Source organism: Triturus cristatus, chromosome 9 (assembly GCF_964204655.1).
Source record: "Triturus cristatus chromosome 9, aTriCri1.1, whole genome shotgun sequence".
In the NCBI taxonomy this organism is placed as follows: Eukaryota; Metazoa; Chordata; class Amphibia; order Caudata; family Salamandridae; genus Triturus; species Triturus cristatus.
Genome location: NC_140592.1, coordinates 381,946,011 through 381,971,489, shown reverse-complemented (window position 1 = coordinate 381,971,489; position 25,479 = coordinate 381,946,011). Strand labels below are relative to the sequence as shown.

At 45.1% G+C, this 25,479-nt stretch overlaps 1 protein-coding gene across 2 annotated transcripts in view; it reads right to left on the bottom strand.

Annotated features, from left to right (window-relative positions):
• Window positions 1-3,524: 3,524 nt before the first annotated feature.
• The window catches only part of LOC146798001 (uncharacterized), a 423,068-nt gene continuing 401,113 nt past the window's right edge, over window positions 3,525-25,479 (bottom strand). For both annotated transcript variants that reach the window (XM_085625231.1, XM_085625232.1), the window contains one exon: window positions 3,525-6,367. In XM_085625231.1, coding sequence (XP_085481357.1) covers window positions 4,944-6,367 — 1,424 coding nt within the window. In that variant the 3' untranslated portion in view covers window positions 3,525-4,943. The remainder of the gene's footprint in view (window positions 6,368-25,479) is intronic.

The window sequence follows — 25,479 nt, the reverse complement described above, 5'->3', positions numbered from 1 at the left end:
CTCGTAATGCAGACTGTGCAAATATTTCATTTTTGGACAAGATATTCATGAGAGAAGGCCTTCCCCAAATGTGTAATCACAGATCATGGCACACAATTCATGTAATCTTTCAAGGAGTTTTTGAATCGTAATTGCATTAAGCATAATATTACATCAGTCTGTCATCCCGAAGGAAATGGCCAAGTTGAGCGCTTCAACAGAGTGCTCAAAGAAAACATTCAATTGTCAAGGAGTAGTAAGTTGAAGTGGGAAGATGAGATTTTCAAATTAATTTGGGCCTACGCGGGCAATAGTCCTTTCATGATGAGGAGTAGGCAAGCTTTGAGTAAAGACTTGAGTTGGATGCCTGTTTCTAAACAAGTTGAGTTGTCCCCGGAATTAGTGAGGGAAAAATATAGCAGTAGGACAGGAAAGTTACAAAGAACGGTATGATAAAAAAAATGGTGTGAAACTGATGTGTTCAAATGTGATGATTGGGTCAAAAGTCGCATGGAGAAAAAAAACTCAGGAAAGGTGAGAGCAGATTCACCTGTCCTTTGCGCATCTGTGAAATGTGTCGCAACGCAGTCAATGGGAATGTCAGGCCAAATGTGTGTCCAAAGGAAGGTCACGTGATAATGAACTTCATAGTATGGATGAAGATAACCGTGATATTTAGTTAGACTTTGATGATAAATGAGTTGCCCAAATTACACAATACTGAGAATGTGATGGTGAAAGAAATGGTGATGTCGGAAAGACCAACTTCACTGAATCATCCACCGATTGTATGATTGGCCATAGAGGTGGTCTTGGTCCATCTTTAGGATTGGAAAATCCAGTGGATAGTCAAGACATTACTGGTACATTTGGCAGACCTACAATCAAGCCAAAGAAATATGATGACTATATTACAGTTGTGTAGTCATGTTTGAGAAACATTTTCCCCTTGTTACATGAAACATTGGTTCCCATTTGCATTGTAGTTTCTAAACTTGTACTCTCCATTATTATTTACTACCCCATCTTTTTTGTGTTGATCTATCCCTTCTTTATCATGATCATTTAGTTAATTATGTAAGAGGCGGATGTGTTGTAATGATGCAATGCAGCGTGATTCTCCCACTTTTATGATGTGACACATTCCATCCTATCTCATTGGCACTGTGTGTCACCCCATTTCTAAGATTCCACTGTTGTCGGTTGCTCAGTGGTTGTTATTTCAGATAACGTTGGTCAACATTCCAACCAGACGTGTCTGGAGCTATTAAGTAATAAACTTACCTGAACTCTGAAGAGTTTCTTGTCATCTTTACAGAGCCAATTAAAAGCTGAATAAAATATGACTAGCGCTGAAGAATATTGGAGAGCTGATGCCTCGCAGACATGAAAAGGAAACTAACATCTGACTAGAAGCATACTAATGCTGTATGGAACTCCAGACAACGAAGAGTGACTCTAGCAACAGTTGCTAGGAGTGAAGTAATGCATGAAACACTCCTCGTGACACTGTACTGAGATACCTCCAAGGCTTCCGCATGTGTGCCGTTGCGCACTCAGGATAATTCAAAAACAGCAATGAAAATAAAGATTCCCAAAATCCAAAAATGACTAAAATAAATGCATAGAAGCAGATGCGATATTTAAAAGGCTCCAGTGGTTGTGGTTTCCATCCATATAAATGGAACACAAATCACTGGGTCCTCTACAATATATGAAAAAAAGACAGTACCTTAAAGTCCCGGAAGCCACACAGGGTTTACCCAGATCGTTGCCAAATTTGTAGTGTTGAAGAAGACTCCGCTCTAGAAGATCATTTGAGAATTTATTCAAAGGAAATAAGAGAGCAGCTTCCAACATACATAAGGGCCCAGGAGATCCCTCCAACTGACCATACATTTGAATTAAACAATCTTAACATTCTAAAATCAAAGGCATTCACCAATGACAACAGCTTGAGTCAAATACATTAGCTAATAATAGAAACAGAAGACAAATATATTGCGAAGTATCTAATGAGATACCACAGAAATTTAAAACTCATATCTCAAAGGTACTGAAATACATCAGTTAAGGTGCTTTAAAAAAAATAGTAGTGCTATAAAAATGCTAACCTAATTCTGAATGTTTATCAATATTACACAATAGGAATTACTGTATAGTTTAGGAATAACTGATGTTTTTATAGTGTTCTAATGTTTTTTTTCTTTTTACCAAGCACCTCAACCATGTTTAAGTATTTGTTGAATTTTGTTCCTTGCGTTCCTTTCTTTCGTTATGTGTTGTAGCCTGTTGCAGCTGTAACTTTAAGTTTGGTTGAAAGCTTTGCTTAAAACAAAAAAAAATCCTAAAATAAATATATAACCACTTGCTTTTTATGTTAAAACTACTACCTCATACTTTGCCACAAGTGGTCCTATTAGTTGACTATGAGTCAACCATGTTATAAGCCTCATAAGAATGAATTCCAGAGAGGACTGCTGAGAATTTTAAAAAGTGTTCTATCGTTTGCATAAAGGTCTCTGCATAAGGAATCACTTTTACTTGTAACCATCTACATACATATGAATGTATGTAATGATGCATAGAATGTTCTTTCATTCAGCCAATGACAAGATAAACATTTATTTTAACTTTTTCCATTCATTTATTTTTCATGTAATGCTGCAAGTTAGAAATGGCCTCACAGCAGACAGAAAATAAAATAAACCCCGAGTAAATGTATTTCGTAATTGTATACACTTTTTCACTTTTCTGGGAAAAGGAAAATCCTTTACAAAGCGTTTGTCATATCACTGTTTTCAGCTTCAAGGTACCTTGTGATGGGAGCCTGCAGCTTCTTTAGTGTGAGCAGGGCCGGACTGGCCATAGCGGGCACCGGGCATTTCCCCTCGGTGGGTCGCTGGGGTAGGGGCCGGTTTTGGGCCCCCTGGGGGCCGTTTTGGTTACCGGGGCTGGCAATATTGGCCCCCTGTAACAAAATCGACCAAAACTGGCCATAGAAAATAGGTCGGCCGCAAACCCCCCCCCCCCCACCCCCGCCTGGGGGCCAGCCGAGCAGTTTGCCAGGCCAGGTTTCGGTTCCCAGTCCGGCCCTGAGTAAGTAAGTGAGTGAGTGAGTAAGTGAAAGTGTTCAGGATGTCCAAGCTGTTCATTTGTGCATCATAGCAGCTACTATTCCCGCTGACTTCACACTTGTCCCCAGGCCTGAAAACTAACATACGTGTGACTAACTAAATGAACAGTGAGGCAGAGACCATAGGGTTTCGCACCTCTGTGAGACAGGGTGAAAAAGGCTTGTTTTTAAGTTCTGAATGGCCTAGAGTGGGCCTGACCCACCCAATTGAACCGAGCCCTATCCGGATGGTCTGGTGGCGAGTGGTCGGAGTTAAATACAAAAGAAACATCACTTGGCCTAGTCTCTACCGTTTTCATACGTAGCTTCGTGAAATTAACCTGAAAAAGGAGAAAAATTTAACTTATTCTTTGTACAAAACCCAGTCTTAAAAACATATCTCTAGAAGAAAAATCCATAATACCAGTGCTCATGGTAAAAGAGAACACCTTAATAAAAAAGTTTTTTATTTTGGAAAATTAATATATACATAGATTATGGTAGGAAAACACAATCATCGACATTTTAAATTAATAACAAAACACAGTTGCCTCAGATATGACAGCAAAATGGCTAACAGACTGGTGTAGGGGATGTATTGAAATCTTTAAAAAATAAAAACATGGACAAGTAGATAGGGCAATGCCCGAGGTCTTCCTAAAAGTATGGGAGTTTCTGCATCTCTTGGGCATAAAGACAGTAAGTGGTCTTGGATCTTTTCTTCAATATTCTTTGGCTGTGCAGTAGAAACTACCCATTACTGTTACCTATTTAAGTGACAGACTGTTACCTAGAAATTCCACCCACACCTATCATTTTCAAAAATAAGACCATATGCATCACAGTGGACGCTTCTCCATAGCCAACCATGCACCCACCAGCAGAGGTGGAGGGAAATAAAAGACACAAAAAACAAAGATCAATAACATGGAAAGTAGAGAGAGGACGAGAAACAGTTATATATTAAAATATTATATAGCGTTACAGTACTGTACTGAATTCCTAGTCGAGTTGGGATTATTTTACCAGAGTACCATAATTTATTTTATTGTCTTCATTGTTCAACTACGATTAAAAGATCTATGGCAAGTTTATCAACTTTTAAAAAAAAATCTGTGAGACACAATGGCAAATCCATGGGAACCAATCTTGGAATACGGCAGTTGCACAGGATCAGCACTACAAAGGCATTTCTATAAATTATGAGAGAAAAGTTTTTAGTATATTGAGAATGACAGACCGAATAAAGGTCAGAATGGTAATAAAAATAACAGTATTGGAAAGAAACAAGAATTTGAAAAGTATAAAAGGAAAGTGAAGGCAGCAAATGAAAAATAAGACTGGATAAAAAAAAAAAATCAACAAAGAAGGAAGCAAAGTGAAGGAAAAGGAAACTGAGGAGCAAAGACATTGTGGTTATTTAATAAGCCTAAAGGGCCTTGTAAATATATTAATATTTAAACTCTTATTCACCGGGAGAGGTAAACTAATATATATAAAGTCCAGCCATAAAATGTAAAGGCAGTCAAACAAGTCAGACAACCTTTTTCTCTTTGTTTTTCAAATTGGAACAAGGTAACACTGCTCATAGAGACTGAAGGAAATCAGCATTCGACGATCGAAAACTCCCAAAAATAATGTAGTCTGTGGTACATGGCTGCGCCCTTTACTGCTGGTACAAATGTGGACTTTTACACGGAGTAAACCACTAAAAGGATTGCAAAAGTATCCTTGACGGAACTGTTCAAGCACTTTGATGGCATGAATGGATAGGTTGCAGTGTTAAATTTGAAGCACCTACCATTGGATCACAAATCTACAGCACTATCTGCACTGAGGAGAACAGGCCTTACCACGTGATAATTTCGGGGACTGCAGTATCCTTAGGCCTCTCTGCCTGAAAGTGACTCTTCCACCAGAGATTGGTTGGAGAAACAGAGGTGGAAAAAGGGGAATCTGGACTCTCAAGATCAGCATCCGCATTTTCATGGCTTATGCTGGAAGGTTTCTGAGGTAATGGACTCTTCACCAAGACATCCTGTGCTGATTTGTCCTCAGTTTCCTCCCTCCTACTTCTTAGCCCACCAAATGTCAGAGTTATGTGCTTTCGGCTGATAAAGATTTGGCGATTGCAGCCACTCATCCTTTTCACAGGACTCTTCAGGGGTTGTACGCTGGCTTGGCTAGTCATCTTACTGTCCACATCTACCTCTATCTGAGAAGGTGACACATCCACATGTCCCTCACGTGGGTCATCAATATGCAAGGAAGTGGCTGCAGCAGTCCTTATGGCCAGAGCACTCTCATGGCTGAGAGAGCGCCCGTACCTTCTAGCTCCTTGGCGTCTAAGTGTTCTTACTCGACCTTCCAAGTCCTTGCTCTCAGGAAGACTCGCATATAGCTGAACTGGTGAACAATGCAAGTTCAGTGCCAACTCCTGGACATTTCTGTTTGGTGCAACCAGCTTAGAGTACATGTGGAGTCTCGAAATATGGCCATTCTGAAACCCGTCAGTGTGCAAGTTATTTTCCCACTTTGGGGGTGAGGGACTCTCCATAAATTTATTTTCACTATGCTGTGTTTCTCCTCCTGAGAGCTGTGGACTGAACATTTCAATGTTCTCCAAGACACTACCCTCATTGCTTTGTTTGGCATCCAGATTATCAAGTACCAGTGGCAGTTCAAGCTCAAGTTTATGTGGAATGTCGGGTTCATAATTCACATCTATGCTGGTGAACTGTGGTCCCAAAGGGATACTTGTATCTACATCTCTGACCAGCTTCCCATCTGTGATGTCGGTTTTCCCAAAAGAGGAATCATATCTGTCTGACTCCTGCAGCTCCTTGCAGCCCGTTGGCGATTCCAGTGTGGCTTCACGCAGAGCTTCTGTCAGCTCATCCTCCACTGTCTCAGAGATATTCTCTGGCAAACTCAGAGAGCGACGTAGCCCACACGGTTTTGTTGACTTATTCTGAAGCTTATGAATGCCAGTGAGATGGTGATTAACAGGAAGGCCCCCAGCCTTCCAAGTTCCTAGTTTCCCTGGAGAGAGATGGCCCTGCTCCCGTGTGGTGAACCATCTCCTCCACGATGGAGGGCTCTGCATCATGGGAGGAGCAGATGTTAGGAAAGAAGGAGTGGCCTTATTGTTGTTAATTCTGACCTCCGACATCAATGTTCTCTGCATCTCTTCAGCAGAAAAAACTGCGGCGTCCTCACTGATCGATGATGTCTTGGAAATATTTTCACCAGAAACCAATGTAATTGCTGCACCTGAAGAAAGAGGAACCAGTATTACAAATATTATATTCATAAAATAAACGATCCAAACACTTCATCAGAAACCATATATCACTCATACACAGATTGGATAAGTCTGCATGGGTAAAATTTGCATTGTCAAAGGTGGTAGGCCTGGTATTGGCATCCAGCCATTTGGCTTTGGCAATGCTTGTTTTGTCATGAAGTTTGCAAAACTATTGTTTGGGGAGCTATGACGCCCTGCGCAATAAAAACAAAACACATATTGGGGATAGGACAAAAAAATGTTTGTTGGTCTCAAAAACAAACATGGCCATGCTAGTCCTCTGCAGCTTAAGGGAACTGCGCTGTGTGCATGTGCTTGGTTTGAAAGGGCAGAATGCAGTCACTCTGAATTTAGTCAATGGCTGAAAAGGGCTGACCCACTGCCCCATGCTTTTTTGTGGGCAGAAGAGAAATGTGAACGACAGAATAACAGACTAATGGATGAAGATGGCAGATTGAAAGCCCCTATAAGTAGGTGTATTATACAGGGTCGGACTGGCCTATAGGGCAATAGGGCCGTGCCCAATGGGCTGGCCTGACAGCTCAGTGTGTGGGTCTTTTTTTTGTTAAAGCAGCTGTGGGCCGGTTTTATGACCAGATGTGCCGGTTTTTACTGCTGATTTCTCCCAATAGTACCACTTTTTTTAGCTATCTGCTTCAGTAATAGTCACTTATTTTGGTGCCTGGGCCTATTTTATGACCCAGTCCGACCCTGGCATTATACATATAATTTTAATAAAATCAAAGGGTCTTGGCTAACTCCAAAATCAAACAAGCATTGGCATAGCCAATAGGTCTCGCTTTTGGGACCTTATGTGTATATCCTGAAATTTTGGCAATGTTGTAGAGCATTGTGGCTGATGTGCATTATGTTGAAAAGTTATACTGAAAGTGTTGAGCATTTTTGTTACTTTTATAAAAACCAAGACGACATTATATACAACTGAACAACCTGATTAAAAACAGATTTTAACATAAAAAATGTTTTTATTTTTTTCGTACTTATGTGGTACAGTGGTATTATGTGGAGTGTATTTGTTGCATTGAATAGAATGTAATTATGTGACGTGTACTTATGTGGCACTAAGTGTTATTATATTGAGTGTATTAATGTTGCATTGAGTAGAGTGTAATTATGTGGCATGTAATTATGTGGCCCAGAGTGGTATGTGGAATGTATTTATTTTGCATTGAGTGTAGAGTAATTATGTGGTGTGTAATTATGTGGTACTGAGTGTTGTGTAGTGTATTTATGTTGCATTGAATAGTGTGTAATTATGTGTTACTTAGTGGTATTATGTGGAGTGTATTTATGTTGCATTGAGTAGAGTATAATTATGTGGTGTGTAATTATGTGGCACTGAGTGGTATTATGTGGAGTGTATTTATGTTGCATTTAATAGAGTGCAATTGTGATGTGTGATTATGTGGTACTTAGTGGTATTATGTGGAGTGTATTTATGGTGCATCGAGTACAGTGTAATTACGTGGTGTGTAATTATGTGGTACTGAATGTTATGTGGAGTGTATTTGTGTTGCATTGAGTATAGTGTAATTATTTATGTGGAGTGTATTTGTATTGCATTGAGTATAGTGTAATTATGTGGCGTGTTATTATGTGGCACTGAGTGATGCGTTTTGTATTTATGTTGTATTGAGCATAGTGTAATTATGTGGCATGTAATTAGGTGGCACTGAGTGGTATGTGGGGGGTATGTGTAATTATGTGGCAGTGGGTGGTATTTGAAGTGTGTTGCATTGAGTGCAGTATAATTATGTAGCATATAATTATGTGGCACTGAGTTGTATTATGCGGAGTGTATGTTGCATTTAGTAGAGTGTAATTACGTGGTGTAATTATGTGGTTTTAAGTGTTATGTGTGTGTAATTATATTGTATTGAGTAGTGTAATTATGTGGCGTGTTATTACGTGGCACTCGTGGTGAAGCGGACATCATACCCCTCTCCCCGTAATCGTCTCCTTAGGTACATACACAGCGTCATGAAGGCTCGCCACCAGCACCCCGCAGACAACTCATGGCAAATGTCTGCCTGCCCTGCACTCAGCCAGGCCCTAAGAGCCCCTGTCCCTCAGGGCGAGATGACTTCATATGCTAAAACTAAAAAGGCACCCGTCACAGAGAGATATGGCTACGCTCCAATGTACACAGCACTGGGTGACGCAAGCTTCACTCATAAAAGACGGTACAGCACGTGCAGTACAAACATTTACAGCTGTACAGAAAAGTTATCGCATTGAACAGTCCATTCGTACTATATATATATAGCAATATAGCAAGGGCAGGTCGGGTAGTAGCAGAGTACTTCCAACAGCAGTACAAGCTTCCTTCAGGTAAAGTACAGCGAGCCGAGACAAACTTCACTAACTCACAGAACAGATGAGGTATGGGAAGCAGACGTGCAAGTGTCCCACATACACAGAAGAGGTACTTCATGGAATTTCAGTGCAAGCGTCCCTCGCACAAATCAATAGATAAAGCTGCGACAGCATAAACAGTCTATCCATACATCGATTTTACTGGGACTGGCCAGCCACTCATGAAGTGTGTATACGCTATTTTACCTCTATATCGACTTGGATGTTGAGGTATATTACAGGTGTTTGGCAGACGACTAAAATACATATTTCTAGTCTACGTCAGAACAGTTTAATAACACACTGAGGAGTGTGTAAAAACACTAGGAGAATGAACCGCAATACCCTGGTTCTGACACAGACAGTGTCAGTCTAGCCCAGTCAGGTTTTACTATCGATACGATGACTGACCCGGTCCCATTGTACGGGCACACACGCGCCCACAAAGATGCAGCAACAGACACACACAAAGTACAGTGCCAGCAGTGTAGCAAGCTTGAATACCGACACACAAAACCAAAGGCAGAAAGTCAAGGCATTGGCCACACACATACACTCTCACTGCACTGGCGACAGAGGCGCAAGTTTACACAAAGCACAGCGAACATATAAGGCATGGACACTAGCAAGCACGAAGTTTACACAACGATAGCAGGGACAAGCAGAGTTTACCTTGCGGGAGCGAGCACAATAATGGCTAACACAAGGCGCCGCTGCTCGCTCCCGCAAGGGAAACGCCAAACGTGCATGCGTTGCAATTGAAAGCAATGCAAAACGTGCCCGTTTTTGGGGAAAAAAGTGGATTGATTCCAAAAGGTCCCCTCCTATGCAGCGCATGCACGCTGCGTAGGCGCGACCTAAAAAGTACATTGGCAACTGTATTTTTGCATTGACGTTCAAAATGAATTCTACAAATCTCTGCTCAATCCAGAATTTAGCAACCAACAGATTTTGAACCAAACCACTTAATTTTTTTCCAGTTCACAGTAGTTCCCTGCTATCACCTAAATCCCACCCCAAGAGTACCGGTATCTGTGCACATGTGAATCAGCCATCGTGGAGTGTTTTTTTGCAATAACGTATAACAAAAAGCATTAAAAAATGTGCCGCTGTGCATGCATGCATACACACACATGGGGTCTCCTGCCCTAAGCTAGGCAAACTTTGGGAAAGCAAACAGTCTGTTCCAATTCTTATTGTGATGTGGCATCATGACGAGGAAGATCTGCATAACAATTGGGATTACAAGAAAAAATGAGGCTCAAAGTGTGTCTGGGGAGACAAAAAGTGACCAGCAAATTGCTCTGTATTGCTTTTTTGTAGTCTCAGTTCGAGAGAGAGAGAGAGAGAGAGAGAGAGAGAGAGAGAGAGAGAGAGAGAGAGAGAGAGAGAGAGAGAGAGAGAGAGAGAGAGAGAGAGAGAGAGAGAGAGAGAATTAGACTCAATGGTGGTAGATCCTCAAAAGATATGGAGCAGGGCCAGGTCTCTTAGAAGCTTTTGTGGGACCAAGGTCAAAAACAACTTTCCATTCCATCTCTTACCGATATATTTTCAGGAAAGTTGCTGGTCAGTGGTGAATCTTAAAGCACACTGGACCAGTAGCATTGGCAACAAGGTTATAAGAGTTGAAGACTTTACAAGAGCGTGTGGAGGCTCTCTACAAGACATTTCTACTCTAATGAATATTGGGAAATTGTTCAGTGTGAAATCTCTTCTAGGTGCACATGCTGTTGATAATTTGGCCATCTCTTGGTTATGTCCGGAATTGTTTGCTGTATTCTTTTTCTTTTGCACTTTGACTTGGGTGGAAACCTCGGACTTATGACATCGACCATATGCCGTGGTACGCGACTTCCATGTTAGATTAATTTTTGTCTGCTATTGGATTTAGAGATGTACGTACAGAGTTCCTGACCAAATAATACATTTTGTCAAGAAATTAGACGGCAATGTCGATCACTGTGAGATGTCGAACATTGCTGGCATGAGAAGCCAGGTTTTTGAACGTCAACCTTTGACAAAGTTCAAGAGTGTGTACCATTGTTAAAGATTACAAATTGGAAACTATTCGGGTTACCCTGACGTACTTGCGGGGAATTTGTGGCAAACTGTGCATGTGAACGCACATTTGCTTACAATCATCAGTGGAACTGATAAGGCTCAAATAAAATTCTAAATTTACTTAAGTGTAATACTCATACTGAAGTGGTTGCACACCAATGTTATTCCCGACAATGGACCTCATAAGAACTATTAGTGCATAATACCACCACCTGTGTTTGTTCTAAAACCCATCAGTAGGTGCCAGGGTAAGGTCCTCCAAGCAGCGTTTCATTGGCCCATAATTGTGAAACTTAGGTGTACTTTATAGACAACAGATTGGTAAGAGTGATATCCTAATTTATTGAGTTAAACTGCACCCGAATAAATGTGTGGTTTAACTAGTCTGGGGACTCAAAGTCTAATATGGATTGGGGATTCAGAGGTTACATTTTCACATAAGCGACTGATTCTGTCCCATCTGAAGGCCAGTCAGCGGAATCTTCCTGCCAAGAACTATTATTTCTCTTTAAGGGGAGCTGCCTGAAATAAAGTTTTCATGATGTATGTCATCCATGCTAGAGAAAACATGTAAATAACTTCTCGTATATTCTCAGATTAAAAAAAGAATTGAACTTAAATTTCATAATAACACGGTGTAAGCACAGTGTTAAACATGTACGAGTCTGCACAATTCAACAACTTCATAGCTTAAACACAAGCCAGAAGCCCCAGAAAACGAATTACTTGAGTCTTTCACCTGTTTTATCAGAGTTTGGAATTAGGTAAAGTTTTCTGGTGGGCTGTAATTATGCTGTAATGCTCGAGGATGTTTTACACTTTGATCCAATATATAACTTAGTAGCCTATCTACTTTATCGTCTCCGAAAAAGGAAATAAAATATACCTTTACACAATTAAAAATGTTTTCATTTAAGAATCGGCAATAGTCACTTGGGTACCCAGAGTTAGTGGGCACCTGCTGCCGAGTTACATGTGCATACAGCTTTCAGGCAGTAAGCAATACAAACGTCAAGTTAACTCTTGTAATTAATGTTCCTTCTAGAAAGAGAGAAATTGAGTTTTGTCTGGTGGCAGTTTTGACTCGCCATGAAGCAGTGCAAAGGGTTAATAGGTCTGCTGCAAAGAACAGATCTGCATTTTTTGTGGATAGCTGAGTGGATTAGTAAACCCAGTCTTTAAAAAAAAAGAAAATGAAATGTATGCAAGAGAAGGTCCATGGAGAGAGGAGGGGCACTTTTGCTGAGGGCGATATAAATCTGAGGTGAAGATCATTTTGGGGGGGCAAAAAAAGCTTGACGCACCGGGCGCCACCAGCGCCAATGCCGGCCCTGCCTACAGTGGAGGAGCGTCGCCCCACTGCTTTTAATCAGTGCCAAGTAGAGACATAAATTGATAAGTTAGAGTTATTATCATTTTATGCTTTGTGTCCTGCTGCTTTGCGAGCGAGCGGGTGGGGCTGCTCTGCTCTCGGAGTGGTTTGCCCACTCCTAAGTGCGCAACGACTGTTTGGTTGGGTCTCTCGGGCCGCCCAAACCAGTCATGTGCACTTTCCCCGTTCTACATGCAGGCTGCATTACAGCCTGCATGAAGAACATGCCCACCCCTCCAGCCCCTAGCTGACGCCATATCATGGCTCTCAGATCAATCACAATGCTGCACTGAAGCGTTGTGATTGTCTTAGGGGAGGGAGCCTGGCTGCCTGCTTCCTGTAGTTGGAAGCATGAGAGCAGGAGCAGAAACGCAGGACCCGGCTTCAAGGTAAGTTTGTTTTATCTCCGTACCCCTTCACCACGCGTGCGAATCCCCGTGCCCGCCCTGCCACCCGCGTGCCATACCGGCCACCACTGCCTGCCTATATGTAAGTATGTCACTTTTTGGAAAATGAAAAAGTCTTGCCTAACTTCAGACCTAACAACCTAGTGCTTCCAAATAACAGGATTTGACTTTCAAATTCCCTGGGTACACTTTACTGAAGCCTCAATGATATTTGTCTCCAAGTATGAATGACATGACATGGGTTTGTCATCTTGTGGATTTCAGTTATGCAAGCATAACTGCTAAAGAAGAAGTAATATTGCATTTGTTGTGATGAACAAGTATTACTATCAGTGCTTGAAATGGAAAAATAGAAGTTCAGGTACTCTGCAATTAAAAGTATTACGTTTTTCTTGAGAAATACAGGTACTCTCTCTCCCAAAATAAAAAAGTGCCAGTACTCAGTACTGGCCTATTTAAAGCACTGACTATCATACTGTTCAGTAGTACAAATTATTATATATTTTTTTTTTACAGCTTACGCAGCGGTAACTATCCATGCTTCTGTTGTCATATTATGTAGTCTTGCTGCTGTAACTTCCTGTAGATTCAGCTGCTGTAATTCACAGCACATTTGTCAATGAACCTCATCTTAGAGGATGAGCCCTTGCCATACCAATCAGTGGGGCTGCAACTAGGGGTGCAGGAGGTCCTGCGGCACTCCTTTAAAACACGGAAGTGTTTAGCTAGAGAATTAATTTCTTTCTGGCAGTATTTGTTAAGCCTTCAAAGATACTATCACATGTGCCCTATGCCTTTAGTGAGGTGACGGTATTGGTCGTCACACCCCCTCTAAAAATAGTTCCAGCACCACAGATACGAATACAGAGAACTTTCCGAATCATGGCATGAAAGTAGATGAAGGGAAAGGCATGTGCCCGTATGGCCATTTAAAGGCAAACTGACAAAAGCAAAAAACACACCTCAGTGCTGCTCGTGATTTTGCCCCTTCTAATGCGCCTTCTGTCTCCGTATGCCCCTTTCTCTCTCATTCTTTTCAATGTCTGCATCTGTCCCTTCACTCGCTTCCTCCCTTGTCGCTTTCCCTCCCTCGCTCATGTTCACCTCTTTACCTTACATTCTCTTACCAGTTTCTTCTCATGTTCTTATTTCACCTTAATTTTTCTTTTCACCCTTTTCATTACCCTCAATCCCCCCACACTATTTGACCACACCTGCTCCTATTGCCTCCCCCACTCCAAACCTATTTCTTATACATAACATTCTGGAACATTTGTTTCCACCTGTCTCGCATCCCCCTTTTATCTTTTATCTAGTCCCTTCTCATCTACCAATATTACCGTCTGTGCTACCTATGGACACCACAAGAGTTCTTGCCTTTCTAATTCAAGATACATTTGTATTTACCGCACACTCCAGCAATGTTGAATGGTAATTTGACACATTCCGCTGGTAAAAGCATTGGTATCCCCTTCGTATTTTCTTCCCCAAAAGTTGCCCCTACTCTCTCCTGTCTCCTATACAATCCTTTCATCCTGCAGCTACTTTATCATTCACCCTGCCACTGGTTCTTAAATAACGGCCCTCCATCTCTTTTACTGTCTTGTATAACTTCCTGTTACCCTTCTCACACTTCTCATTCGCATGGCACATTCCCTTAATCCTCCGATATTATGCTCCTCGTTTCTCTCCCTCCCTCCCCACACACTCTACTCTTACTGATGCATATCTCACTGCTATCTTATGTTCTTTTATCACATCTTCCTTTCACATATCCTCTAGCCTCATCTCCACACCGCTCCCTCAGAGACGCTTTTTGTCCCACACACTTACCATCCCATTCTCAATCACACAGTCGCAAACACACACAACCTTCTCTGCTTTCAACTTCTTCTTTCCCTCAAAACCCTGCTTACTTGCCTATTTTAGTAACTTGATCTCCTTTAAACTGTGCCATATATTGTTCACGTTCCTCTTTCTTACCCCCTATTTCTCAAAAGAACTTTTGCTTTTTCGCTCTCTCCCTTACACAGACACAAGAATGGTTGTGTGTTTTTTAATCATGTCACAATTGAATGATCATTTTTGAAAATTATGCTGCCCGAAATAAACCTGTGGTCCACGATTAGGCAATTTCGACTTAGAAGCGCAGCCGATTAATTCTAAATATAAAATCATGGACTGGATTTTACACTTGAAACAATTCAATGAGGGTTTAAAAATAATTAGTTGGGGAGGAGCCTAGCGCTTGATCAAGATGGCCGCGTGAGCTTTGAGCTCCCGAGACCCTCGTGCCCTCCGTCGACTATCCTGTCTCTAATCCTGTCTGTATGCATGGCATCGTGCAGATGACTTGTCAGGGAGGCGATTGATGCTACCCGAGGTCGGATCGCCCACCGGGAACCGGAGTTACGCATGGCGGAGGATTGAGGCCTATCTCCGAGGGATGCCAGGGGCTAGAGTTGGCAGGATGCCCGACCTCTAATTGAACAACAGCGGCCAGGCGAGGTGTGAACTACCGGACGGAGGTCCCCATCCTTTCACTTTCACTTTCTCGCCCTTTGTTTGCCCTGCCCAGGGAGTGCTCTCGGCTGCTTTATTATCATTTGGACGCTCTGCACGCTACTCTGGCGGCCCATCGCAGGACTGAGCACTCCTGATTCCTTTCGCTGAGAGAGGGCCGTCCTGTTTGAACCGACCTGCTTGAACCAACCATGTCGGGCAAAGCAGAGGTGGATCGGCTGAAGCCTAAGGCCACCAGGCGGGGAGCCTATACTCAAGCCAATAATATGGACCGCTATGCCCAGCAGAAGGGGTCACCGGGTGGATCGAGCCAGTCGCCGGATACACAGAAGACTGCCTCACCCTTGGCCTCGGAGCTCTCGCTGCAGGATGTCATGGGCGCGCTCGAAGGGCTGCAGACTTCGATTGGGAGACAGTTTGATGCCCTGGCGCACAAAGTGGATACCATCTTGGTGGACGTTAATCTGATCCGCGCGGATCTGGGCAAAACAAATGAACGAGTTAAAACCCTGGACCTCAGGACCACGGGCCTCGCTGATGAAGTCTCGGAACTACAGACCGAGGTCCGTAAGTTGCGGACCGAGAGTGATCTCGCCGCCCGTCGGCTGGAGGACTTTGAGAGCCGGGCCAGGCGCAACAACGTGCGCGTTATTGGGGTCCCGGAGTTCTCGGACGAGACTTCTGTAGACCTGCTCGTGGAGGACTTGGTGCTTAACCATCTGCAGCCTAAGGGTCTTGGGAAGTTTTTCGCAGTTGAGAGGGCCCATAGAGTGCCGGGTGGGAGGCCCAAGGTGGGAGCCCCACCGAGGCCGATTGTCGCCCGGCTCTTTCATTTTCGAGATCGGGACGCTATCCTGCAAGCGTAGAGGGTGACGGGCCCGGTCCCCTTCCAGAACGCGTCGGTGAATTTCTACCCTGACTTCACCCAGCAGGTGCAGAGGCAGAGGTAGGGCTTCCTGGGGGTGAAGAGGCGGCTTCGGGAGAGGGAACTGAAATATGCCATGCTCTTCCCTGCCAGACTACGTGTGGTGTACGAAGACCGAACATTCTTCTTTGAGTCGCCTGTCATGGCCGATGAATGGCTGGACGCTCTGCCCCGACGACGGACGGGAGAGGTCACTGCCGCAGACGGGGACAGTGGCCGGGATGAACAAGGTTGATGTCTTCGGAACCGGACTGACTCGATTTGACTCTAGCTAATGACTTGAACAGAATGCAGTAAATACGGAGGGTTGTGGGAGGACGAGGGGAGCTCTTTCCTCCCTTAGGGTACTTTTTGTAGATTTTGGGTTTGGTAGGGCGACAGGCACACTGCAAGTTGGGGGGGCTTTGTAAGCTGCAGCAGGGGTGCAGGGTGGGGGGGATAGTTGGGATTTTGGGTTTGTTGTTGGGGGGTTCGTTTCTGCAAGGCGTAATGATTATTTTCAGGACTGTTCCATGGTGGCTCTTCGGGGGTGGGGTGGGCCTCTTCACGTGTGGGGATGGGGGGTAGGGGTTTAAGTGTTATTAGCTGGAATGTTAATGGTTTGGGGGATCGCATTAAGCGCGGGATTGTTTTGCAATTCTTGAAACGGTCATTGCCGGATGTCGCCCTACTGCAGGAGACGCACCTTATAGGTAACACGTGCTATGCTCTTAATAGGAAGGGTTATAAATTCATAGCTCATTCGGGATTCTCCTCTGGGTCCAGGGGTGTGGGCATCCTAGTCAGAGCCTTGTTACCATTTGAGGTGGACTCCACCATTGTTGACGATAGGGGGAGGTTTGTGGCGGTGGCGGGGCGGTGGGAGGGAAGAACTTTGGTTTTAGTTTCGGTTTATGTCCCGCCGGCCCTGCAGGCCTCCACGTTTACAGATCTGGGTAGGGCCTTGCTGGATCTCCCGGGGGGTATGCTTGTGGTGGGGGGTGACTTCAATGCTGTCGGCTCTGGGCTGCTGGATAGATACCCGCCCAGAGACACAGGGGGGGCTCAGAAGTGGCTTCCAGACTTTCTAGACACACTCGGCCTGATAGACTGCTGGAGGCTCTGGCACCCCACACAGAGCCAATACACCTTCCACTCCGGGGCGCATGGTAGCCTCTCTAGGATTGATTACCTGCTCACTCTGGCTGCGCACGCCTCATTGGTGTCCGAGGCCAGGCACATGGCGCGTGGTGTATCGGACCATTCGCCAGTGTGGGTCAGGCTGGATGTCGGCCGTGAGGGAGGGGGAAGGGTGGCTCCTATTAACCCTTGGTACTTTCGAGACCCCAAGATGCGCAGCGCACTGGTGAAGACAGTTGATAATTTTTTCAAGGAAAATCAGGGATCCGTGGACTCGGCTGTGTTGCTGTGGGAAGCATTTAAGACCGTGCTGCGAGGGGAGGCTCTCTCCCTTGTAGTGGCGGCCAAGCGGCGGAGAGATGGCGAGGTTATGCAGGTTGAGGAGGAGATCGTGGCTTTGGAGGGAGCGCTAGAGGAGGAGGTTACAGAGGCCTCACTGCATGAGCTGAGCTTGAAGCAAGCCGAGTACAAGGACCTGGTGACGAATGCCGCTAAGACCCTCAGTAGGGAACAGCAGGGCCGCCTGTATGATGTTGGTGACAAGGCCGGGAAACTCCTAGCTTGGCTGGACAAAAAAGAACGGGTTAATAGAGTAGTGCCGGAGCTGACGGGAGAGGGGGGAGAGGTGATTGTGGAACCTGAGAGGATTGTACAGTGTTTCTCTGACTATTTCCGTATGGTTTATGCCTCAGTGTCGGATAGGCCGCCCGAGGACTCGCGTGACCTCTTGCGTGATATCGCTTTGCCCGGTCTCTCGGACGTAGATAGGGATGATCTTGATGGTGACATAACGGTCGATGAGGTGGCGGGAGCTATCCGCGCGCTGAACTCGGGTAAGGCCTCGGGCCCGAATGGCTTGCCGGTTGACCTGTATAAGCTGTTTCCGGATAGGGTCGCCCCTCACCTGCGCGCCATGTTCGTGGAGGCGCGGGGGAGTGGGACCCTCCCGTTGGATCAGCGACTGGCGACAATTGTTGTTATACACAAAGATGGTAAACCCCGAGATAAGTGTGCCTCATATAGGCCTATCTCACTCCTTAACGCCGAGCCGAAGATTCTGGCTAAAATCCTGGCGGCCCGATTGGTCAGGGTACTTGGAGACTTGATCCACCCAGATCAATCCGGCTTTATTCCGCATCGTAACACTGCGTTAAACCTTCGGCGCCTTCATGATGTAATCGCCAGGGCGGGCACGCTGCGTGAACCAGCTATTGTGGAGTCTCTCGATGCCACGATGGCCTTTGATACGGTGGAATGGGCATATTTGTGGGCTGTGCTGGCCAAGTTCGGCTTTGGCCATGGTTTTGTGAGCTGGGTGAGGTTGCTGTATGAGGGACCCCTTGCGAGTGTGGTGGTAAATGGCCGGGCATCGACTCCGTTTCAGCTTGGGAGGGGTACTCGGCAAGGTTGCCCCCTGTCGCCATTGTTGTTCGCCCTCGCCCTTGAGCCGCTGGCAGCGTGGATACGCTGGCACCCGGATATACGGGGACTTAGATGGTCGCCAGAGCACGAGGACCGCATTTCGCTATATGCTGATGACATCCTGTTGTATCTTGCCTCGCCCAAGAAATCACTTATAGTGGTCTGTGACGTTCTTACATCTTTCGGTAGGAATTCGAGTCTCGTCATCAACTGGAGTAAATCGTATTTATATGTTCTGAGTGGCGAGGCTCCACCGATCCCGCGAACTTGTTCGATCCAGATCGCTCAGCAGGGCTTCGTGTATCTGGGGATCTTTATCTCCACGGACTCCGCTTTGCGGTATGAGAGGAACCTGCTCCCCCCCCTGGCGCGCCTGCGGCGGGATGTAGAGGGCTGGCGGAGGCTGCCGCTCTCCCTCGTTGGGCGCGCTGCCTTGTTCAAAATGATGTCTCTTCCCCGGTTCCTCTACGCATTGCAGAATACTCTAGATTGGGTACCGGCCAACTACTTTCGGGAGGTCGAAAGCCTCCAACGAACGTTGTTGTGGGATGGGCGGCCGCGAATAGCAATTGCTAAGTTGACGCTTCCATGGTATGATGGGGGCATTGCGCTTCCAGACATCCGACGCTACTATTGGGCCGCCCAGCTGAGCGCAATTAAGCATGGTCTCTATGGCCCTGTCCTCAGCCCTGGTTATGCCATGGACAGGTGGTTGCTGCGTGGTGGTAACTATCACAGGGCGTTGTACTCGCGGTCCCTGGACTCGTCCCTCACGGGGCCCACTGGGGTGGCGGTGCGTGTGTGGAAGATGGCAACTGACTCGCTGGGCTGGAAGGATAGGCTCACCCTTGCTACCCCGTTGTTTGAATCTGAAAGATTGGGTAGGCTTTGGCATACAAAAGGTTTTGATAAATGGGACTTGATCGGCATCTCCAGGGTCGGAGATGTGCTGATTAAGGGGAGGGTGAAGTCCTTTGAAGAGTTGCAGAAGGAGTATGAGCTGGGGACATCCGAGTTTTTCCGCTATGTTCAGGTGCGTCATGCCCTCCGGTCAGTGCTCGTGGAGGGTGAGAAGGTGCCGGAGTCCTCTCCTTTGGAGGACCGGATCCTTGATGGCCATATGCCTGAGAGCACGATCTTGCTCATCTACAAGAAATTGATAAATGTCCGGGCGGATATGCTTCTGGGGCTGCGGGACCAGTGGACTAGGGATGGACTCGAGTTGGATGACGAGGATTGGCAGTCTGCTGTTTCCTCTCCCAAGGAGGTTGCGATCCCGTCGCGTCTGAGGCTGGTGCAGCTCAAAATACTGCATCGAGTGTATGTGACGGGGCCAAGGCTGGTTCATATGGGATTCTCTGAGGAAAGCCTATGTAGGAGGGGATGTGGTATGGTGGGTACTTTCCTGCATATCATTTGGGAATGTGGTGTCATCACGGAATTCTGGAGGAGAGTCCATGCAGTGATGGGGGAGGTGACGGGCATTGCTATGCAGCCGGAAGCGCGGTGTTGTCTCCTGAATGTCTGGGGGCCCACTGATCACGATGAGGCACAGACCCAATGGGTGACTCTGGGTAACATGGTTGCTAAGAGAGATATCGCGCGATTGTGGGGCTCCGTGGGGCCCCCCACATTGACCGCGTGGAAAGAAAATATTGACTGGAGTATGCTCAGGGAAAAGACAGTATATTGCGCTAGAGGCCGCCCTCGGAAGTGGCACGCCATCTGGGGGCGGTGGAATCAATACAGGGGGGGAATATGTCTTGCCCCTGATTTGGATCCCCCCGAGGAACAGCTTTCTTCTTGACATTCTTTCCAGCTCAGTATATAAGATGTGATGGTTAATTGACTTCTTGGGCCTCTGCTGTCCCCCTTCTTCCTCTTATCACAGTACTGTGACTGTTAGATGATTGGGGTCCGGCCTCCCCTGGGGGGCTATCACCATGGGCATTCAGTGTTCTTGCCTTGCTGGGGTTTGTTGTGTGTTTGCGTTTATTTAAAAATGGAACCTTTTCACTGCTCCTTAATGCAATGTGGACGCTTCTCTGTCCTTCTCTACCGAAGCTGCCGAACCTCCGGGTTGTCGGCTGAATAGCTGTGTCCAGACTCTTGAAGAAATAAAGGTTTTAAAAAAAAAAAATAATAATAATAATAATTAGTTGCGAAAACAGAGCAAAATTAAGGCTTACGACTATTTACAAATTGCTTAAGTTTGTGGTGATTCTTTGATTTTTCATGTAATGAGAAGCAGCCATAACCGTGGACGCTGGGCATCAATCATTGTCATTTAGAGCAGCCCAGCCACCTCCTATTTAATTTTAATGTAGTCAGTCACACAAGCGGCCAACCTCTTCAAAAAGATTTTTTGACGTGCTCTCACCTTGCGCTGTGCAGTCACATCCTCGGTGATGCACACATACAAAACGTTGGCTGCCACCACTGACAATGTGTAATCGATAATATTAAATCTGTTGCTGACTCGACTACGGATATTGAATTAAAGCCCATCTTCTATTTCAACTGGCAACAAAAAGCATTATAAACCTAAGAATGCAAATCTCAAATCCGAAGGCGGCATGCTACATCATAGGGTAACGTCCTCGCATTGTGAACCCATTCATAATGCATGCTATAACCCACTCTCCGAGAGGGAGGAGCCCAGGGATGTTTTCTTTGACAGAAAGAGGTATACTAAACCTTAGGTGAGTAGGGTGTGGTGAGGAGTGAAAAGTAAGAATGTGTGAGATCAAATTAACTCCAGGGTGCGCAATAAACCTTATAAGGGCTCCCCTTGGCCAGGATTAAAAACATGCTTTGACCCCTTGACACTCTTCCATACTTTGTAGACCCAGGGGTTTCTTCAGTGTTGGTTATTTAGGAACCTGCTCTGGTCTTTGAAGGAGACATACTAGCAAGCGGAGTTCAATTTCTGCTTTAAAACTATTGCACACAAATGCCCCAGTATTACATATTGCTAGTATAATGAACGCTAGAATCATGGTGCCAACTGCAGGGTGCTCACTTAGTTCTTATTGTTTTTATAGTTTTATATTTTTGCTCACATGTGGCTAAAATCTAGGTCTCAACTGATTTGCTGTAGCCCTGTCATGGCAAACCCTATACTCACACCTTTTTAGAGAATGGTTGTGAAAAACTAACACTAGCACTTTTAGAGACTCTGTGTTAACAGAGCAAACTTTGACCTCATCACCTCAGTACTTGCATATCACAACGTTAAATTTAAGCCTTCAAGGCCCTAACCCAGTAATACTGTCCAGCTGCTAGTGAACACCTTGTGGCAATGTGCCAAAACAGATGTTCAACCGGGAACATCTTGCTCCCGCCATCATGTAGGTGGTTCAAAAGGGTTATCAGAGTGGACAGCTTCTGCATGCTGATGTGGACAATGCCCTTGTAATACCGTACCAATGTATAATCTCCACTGCTGTTACGGCAGTCTAATTACACAAAGGCACTGCATATGGTCCAACCTGGTCAAGGCCACATAGTACTTGAGCAAATTCCATTGTCAAGTACAACTGTCATGAATGCAGGTCCAGAATAAGTCTACCAAGGGGTTCTTGCTGGTCCCACAGAATTTTGTGGAAGAGGCTGCATATTGCAGCCTAACGAGGTCTATACTGATCCCTGGAAAAATGTGTAATCAACACAAATATTTAGAGTATAAACACTCAGGTGGCATTCCTCTAGGGTTGACACAAGCTAGACAGGAGTGGGTGCACAACCTGGTCCACCTCCATCTTGTAGCCCCAGCCACTCTGTATCCTAAACAGCCCAGTGAACAAACAAAGAAGGTGGTAAGAACAGACAGCTATGTATTCCTGAAACTTTAAAACTGTTGTTTTCTACGCGTGACTGTTTAAATAGAACTCTAGGTTTCTGTGCAATTTGTACTGTGAAAACTAGTTTGTTTTCCACCAGTGACAGTTTGAATTTTTCCACCAGTGTCCTAGTTACCCCCTGTACTGTGCTTAAGCCTGATTGACCCTCTAGCTCCCAAGCAACACTGAGCCTTCTCCTCTCACACCTGCAGAAGATCTTTAAGGTATGTGCAGGGAACCCCAAGACAGGCACCTCCATCTTGTAGCCCCAGCCTCTCTGTGTCCCAAAGAGCCACGTGAACAAACAACGAAGAAAGTGGTAAGAATACAGACTTGTGCTGTGAATTTCTGAAACTTTAAAAATGCTGTTTTTCTACTTGTGACTGTTTAAATAGAACTCTTGGTTTCTGTGCAATTTGTACTGTGAAAAGTGCTGTTTTTTTCCACCTGTGATTGATTGAATTTGTGTCCTAGTTTCCCCTGTACTGTGCTTAGGCCTGCAGGGGCAAGACGCCAGCCCCCCCTTTTTATTTTTAAAGTTAAAAAGGCAAAGTACACCCTCAGAGGCTACAAATTCTCACATAATTTCAAAAACCTAAATGCACAGAAAGAACTCATCCCATTACTCAAGAATTCACGGCCAAACTGGCAAATCATTACACAACCTAAGCAGACACATTGGACTATTTAAAACAAAGGAAAACCACCAGCACCAACCCATTTCAATTTTCAAAAATACCCCCCCCCCAGGAGTAGGCTAACCCAGCCTCTCCCTTCCTTCAAACAAATATCAAAGTGAATTTATGGATCTGGTCAAAGCAGGCAGGCCTACCGGCAACCCCTCTGACCCTTGCCCACCATAAATATTCAAGAACATTCTTTTAACTACCTCTACTGCACACTGGCAAGAAAAATCATCAATAATTCCTTAACTATGGGTATCTTTTCAGAAAAACAAAAAAGGGTATACATACGCCCATTATTAAAGAAAATTAACCCGACAACCACAGACAGATTACAAATGGACTTTTTATGGGCAAACTGATAGAAAGAGCAGCATTCTCCCAGATGTCATAGTTCATAAATAATAACTCCATACTTCTCAACTTCCAAACAGGACTCCGTCCAGGAAGAGGCCCAGAATCTACCCTCATCACCATGTAGGATGACCTTAAAAAAAGTAGACTGCAACGGGGTTGCTGCACTACCTCTCTTGGACCCCTCTACTGCCTTCGACACAGTTGACCAGGACACTCTAATCCAAAGGCTCTGTAAAGCCCGCATAGAGGGGACTACCCGCGACTGGATCACATCCTATCTTCAAAACAGAACAAATGTCATCCATTCGCCACATTTCTCATCCAAACCATACTTCACAAAAGAAGGGGTCCCTCAAGGCTCAATCATCTCACCCATGCATTTCAACATCTACATGAAGTCACTACCGGCAGTCATCAATGAATTTCAGCTCACATGCTATACCTATGCAGATGAGACAAATGCTCCTTAAACTAGAAAGCCCCAAAGACATTGAAAACTCACAAATCTTGAGTTGCCTCAGAGCCTTTGATCAGTGGATGACATTGAGCCCTCTCAAACTGAATGCCACCAAAATGAAAATACATGTGGTGATTGGAAAACCTGTGACCCACTTTGACCCTGGCGTTTTGGGACTACCTCCTAAATTTTCTAAGGATGTAAGAAACATTGGAATGACCATGGACTCCAAGTTATCAATGTATGCCCAAGTGGACAAATTAGCAAGTCCAAGCTTCATTTCTATGAAAACTTTGCGATGCATCTCCTCCCACCACCCCCCTCCCCCGGGTTTTTCACACAAGGTCCAAGCCACTATCTCTCTTGTACGGTCTAAACTTGATTACGCCAGTCTTTTGAGGAATCTGCAAAGCATTGGCTTTTTATGGACAGAGCAGCATCAGGACAACATCTTTAGAAGATTCCCTTTCTACCAAGACACTCTAGACCGTGAACCTATATTTGTCACCTATCACTAAATCTTTCTTAGAGGTCTGGGACCAAGTCAGTCTATGTAAAGGGTTGACCTCATTCCCTTCTCTACTTACACCGATTGTGGGTAACGTAGACTTCACCCCGGGACTGAACTCAGGGAATTCTATCTTTGGCAACGATCTGGGTGCTGCTCCATAGGCCATCTATTCGACACTGAATGGCAGGTGGCAAAGGACAAGAGGCCTTCTGAGTTTGCATTCACTGAAACGGAGGAGCTTCATTCTCATCGAATACGGCATTGGATAATGCATCCTACGGTTCACCCTGGAGCTCAATGATTGCTTACTGCCTTCGAGAAATGGCTGGTATCCAAATCTTCTGACAACTGATTACTGAGCTCTATAAGCTCCTACATCAGCCCAACTCTCAGATTAGGCACACAAGTCAGAAACATTGTGAGGTGGAATTTGGCTGTTCCTTGACACCCAGAGAATGGGAAGATATATAATATCGAGCATGCCACACGGCCACCAACGTGGCCAGTATAGAAACTGATTCCAAAATAGTCACCTATTGGTATCTTACCCCTGTACGTCTACACCGGGGCAACCCCACTCAAAATCCAGATTGCTGGTGTGGATGTGGCTCTCTAGGAACATTGCTACACCTGCAATGGGAAAGTCCAAAATTAACCTCCTATTGGTATCAGATTATGGATGATCTCTGTACTGGGGTGAATGTATGACATTGTTCTGCATTCTGTCCATCAACTGTGTTTTTTTGCATTTGTCACCCCGAGTGGGAAGGGTATGCCCAGACGTGGGTCCCTTGCTCTCCATGCCACTGGAATCAAGCTATCCTGGCTGAAGAGGGGTGAAACCCCGAAACCGGTCCTAGGATGCTTGTGTCCAGTCCAGGGAGGACCTGGCTTGGCAGTTCGGGCTGGACTGTTCCCATGAGGCACAGGGTCAAGACTGATTTGCATATGGCTGGGTTCAAACTGGAGCGGCATGGTGAGCAAAAAAACGATGGATTTAGGCCCAGATCTCTGTACTGGGGT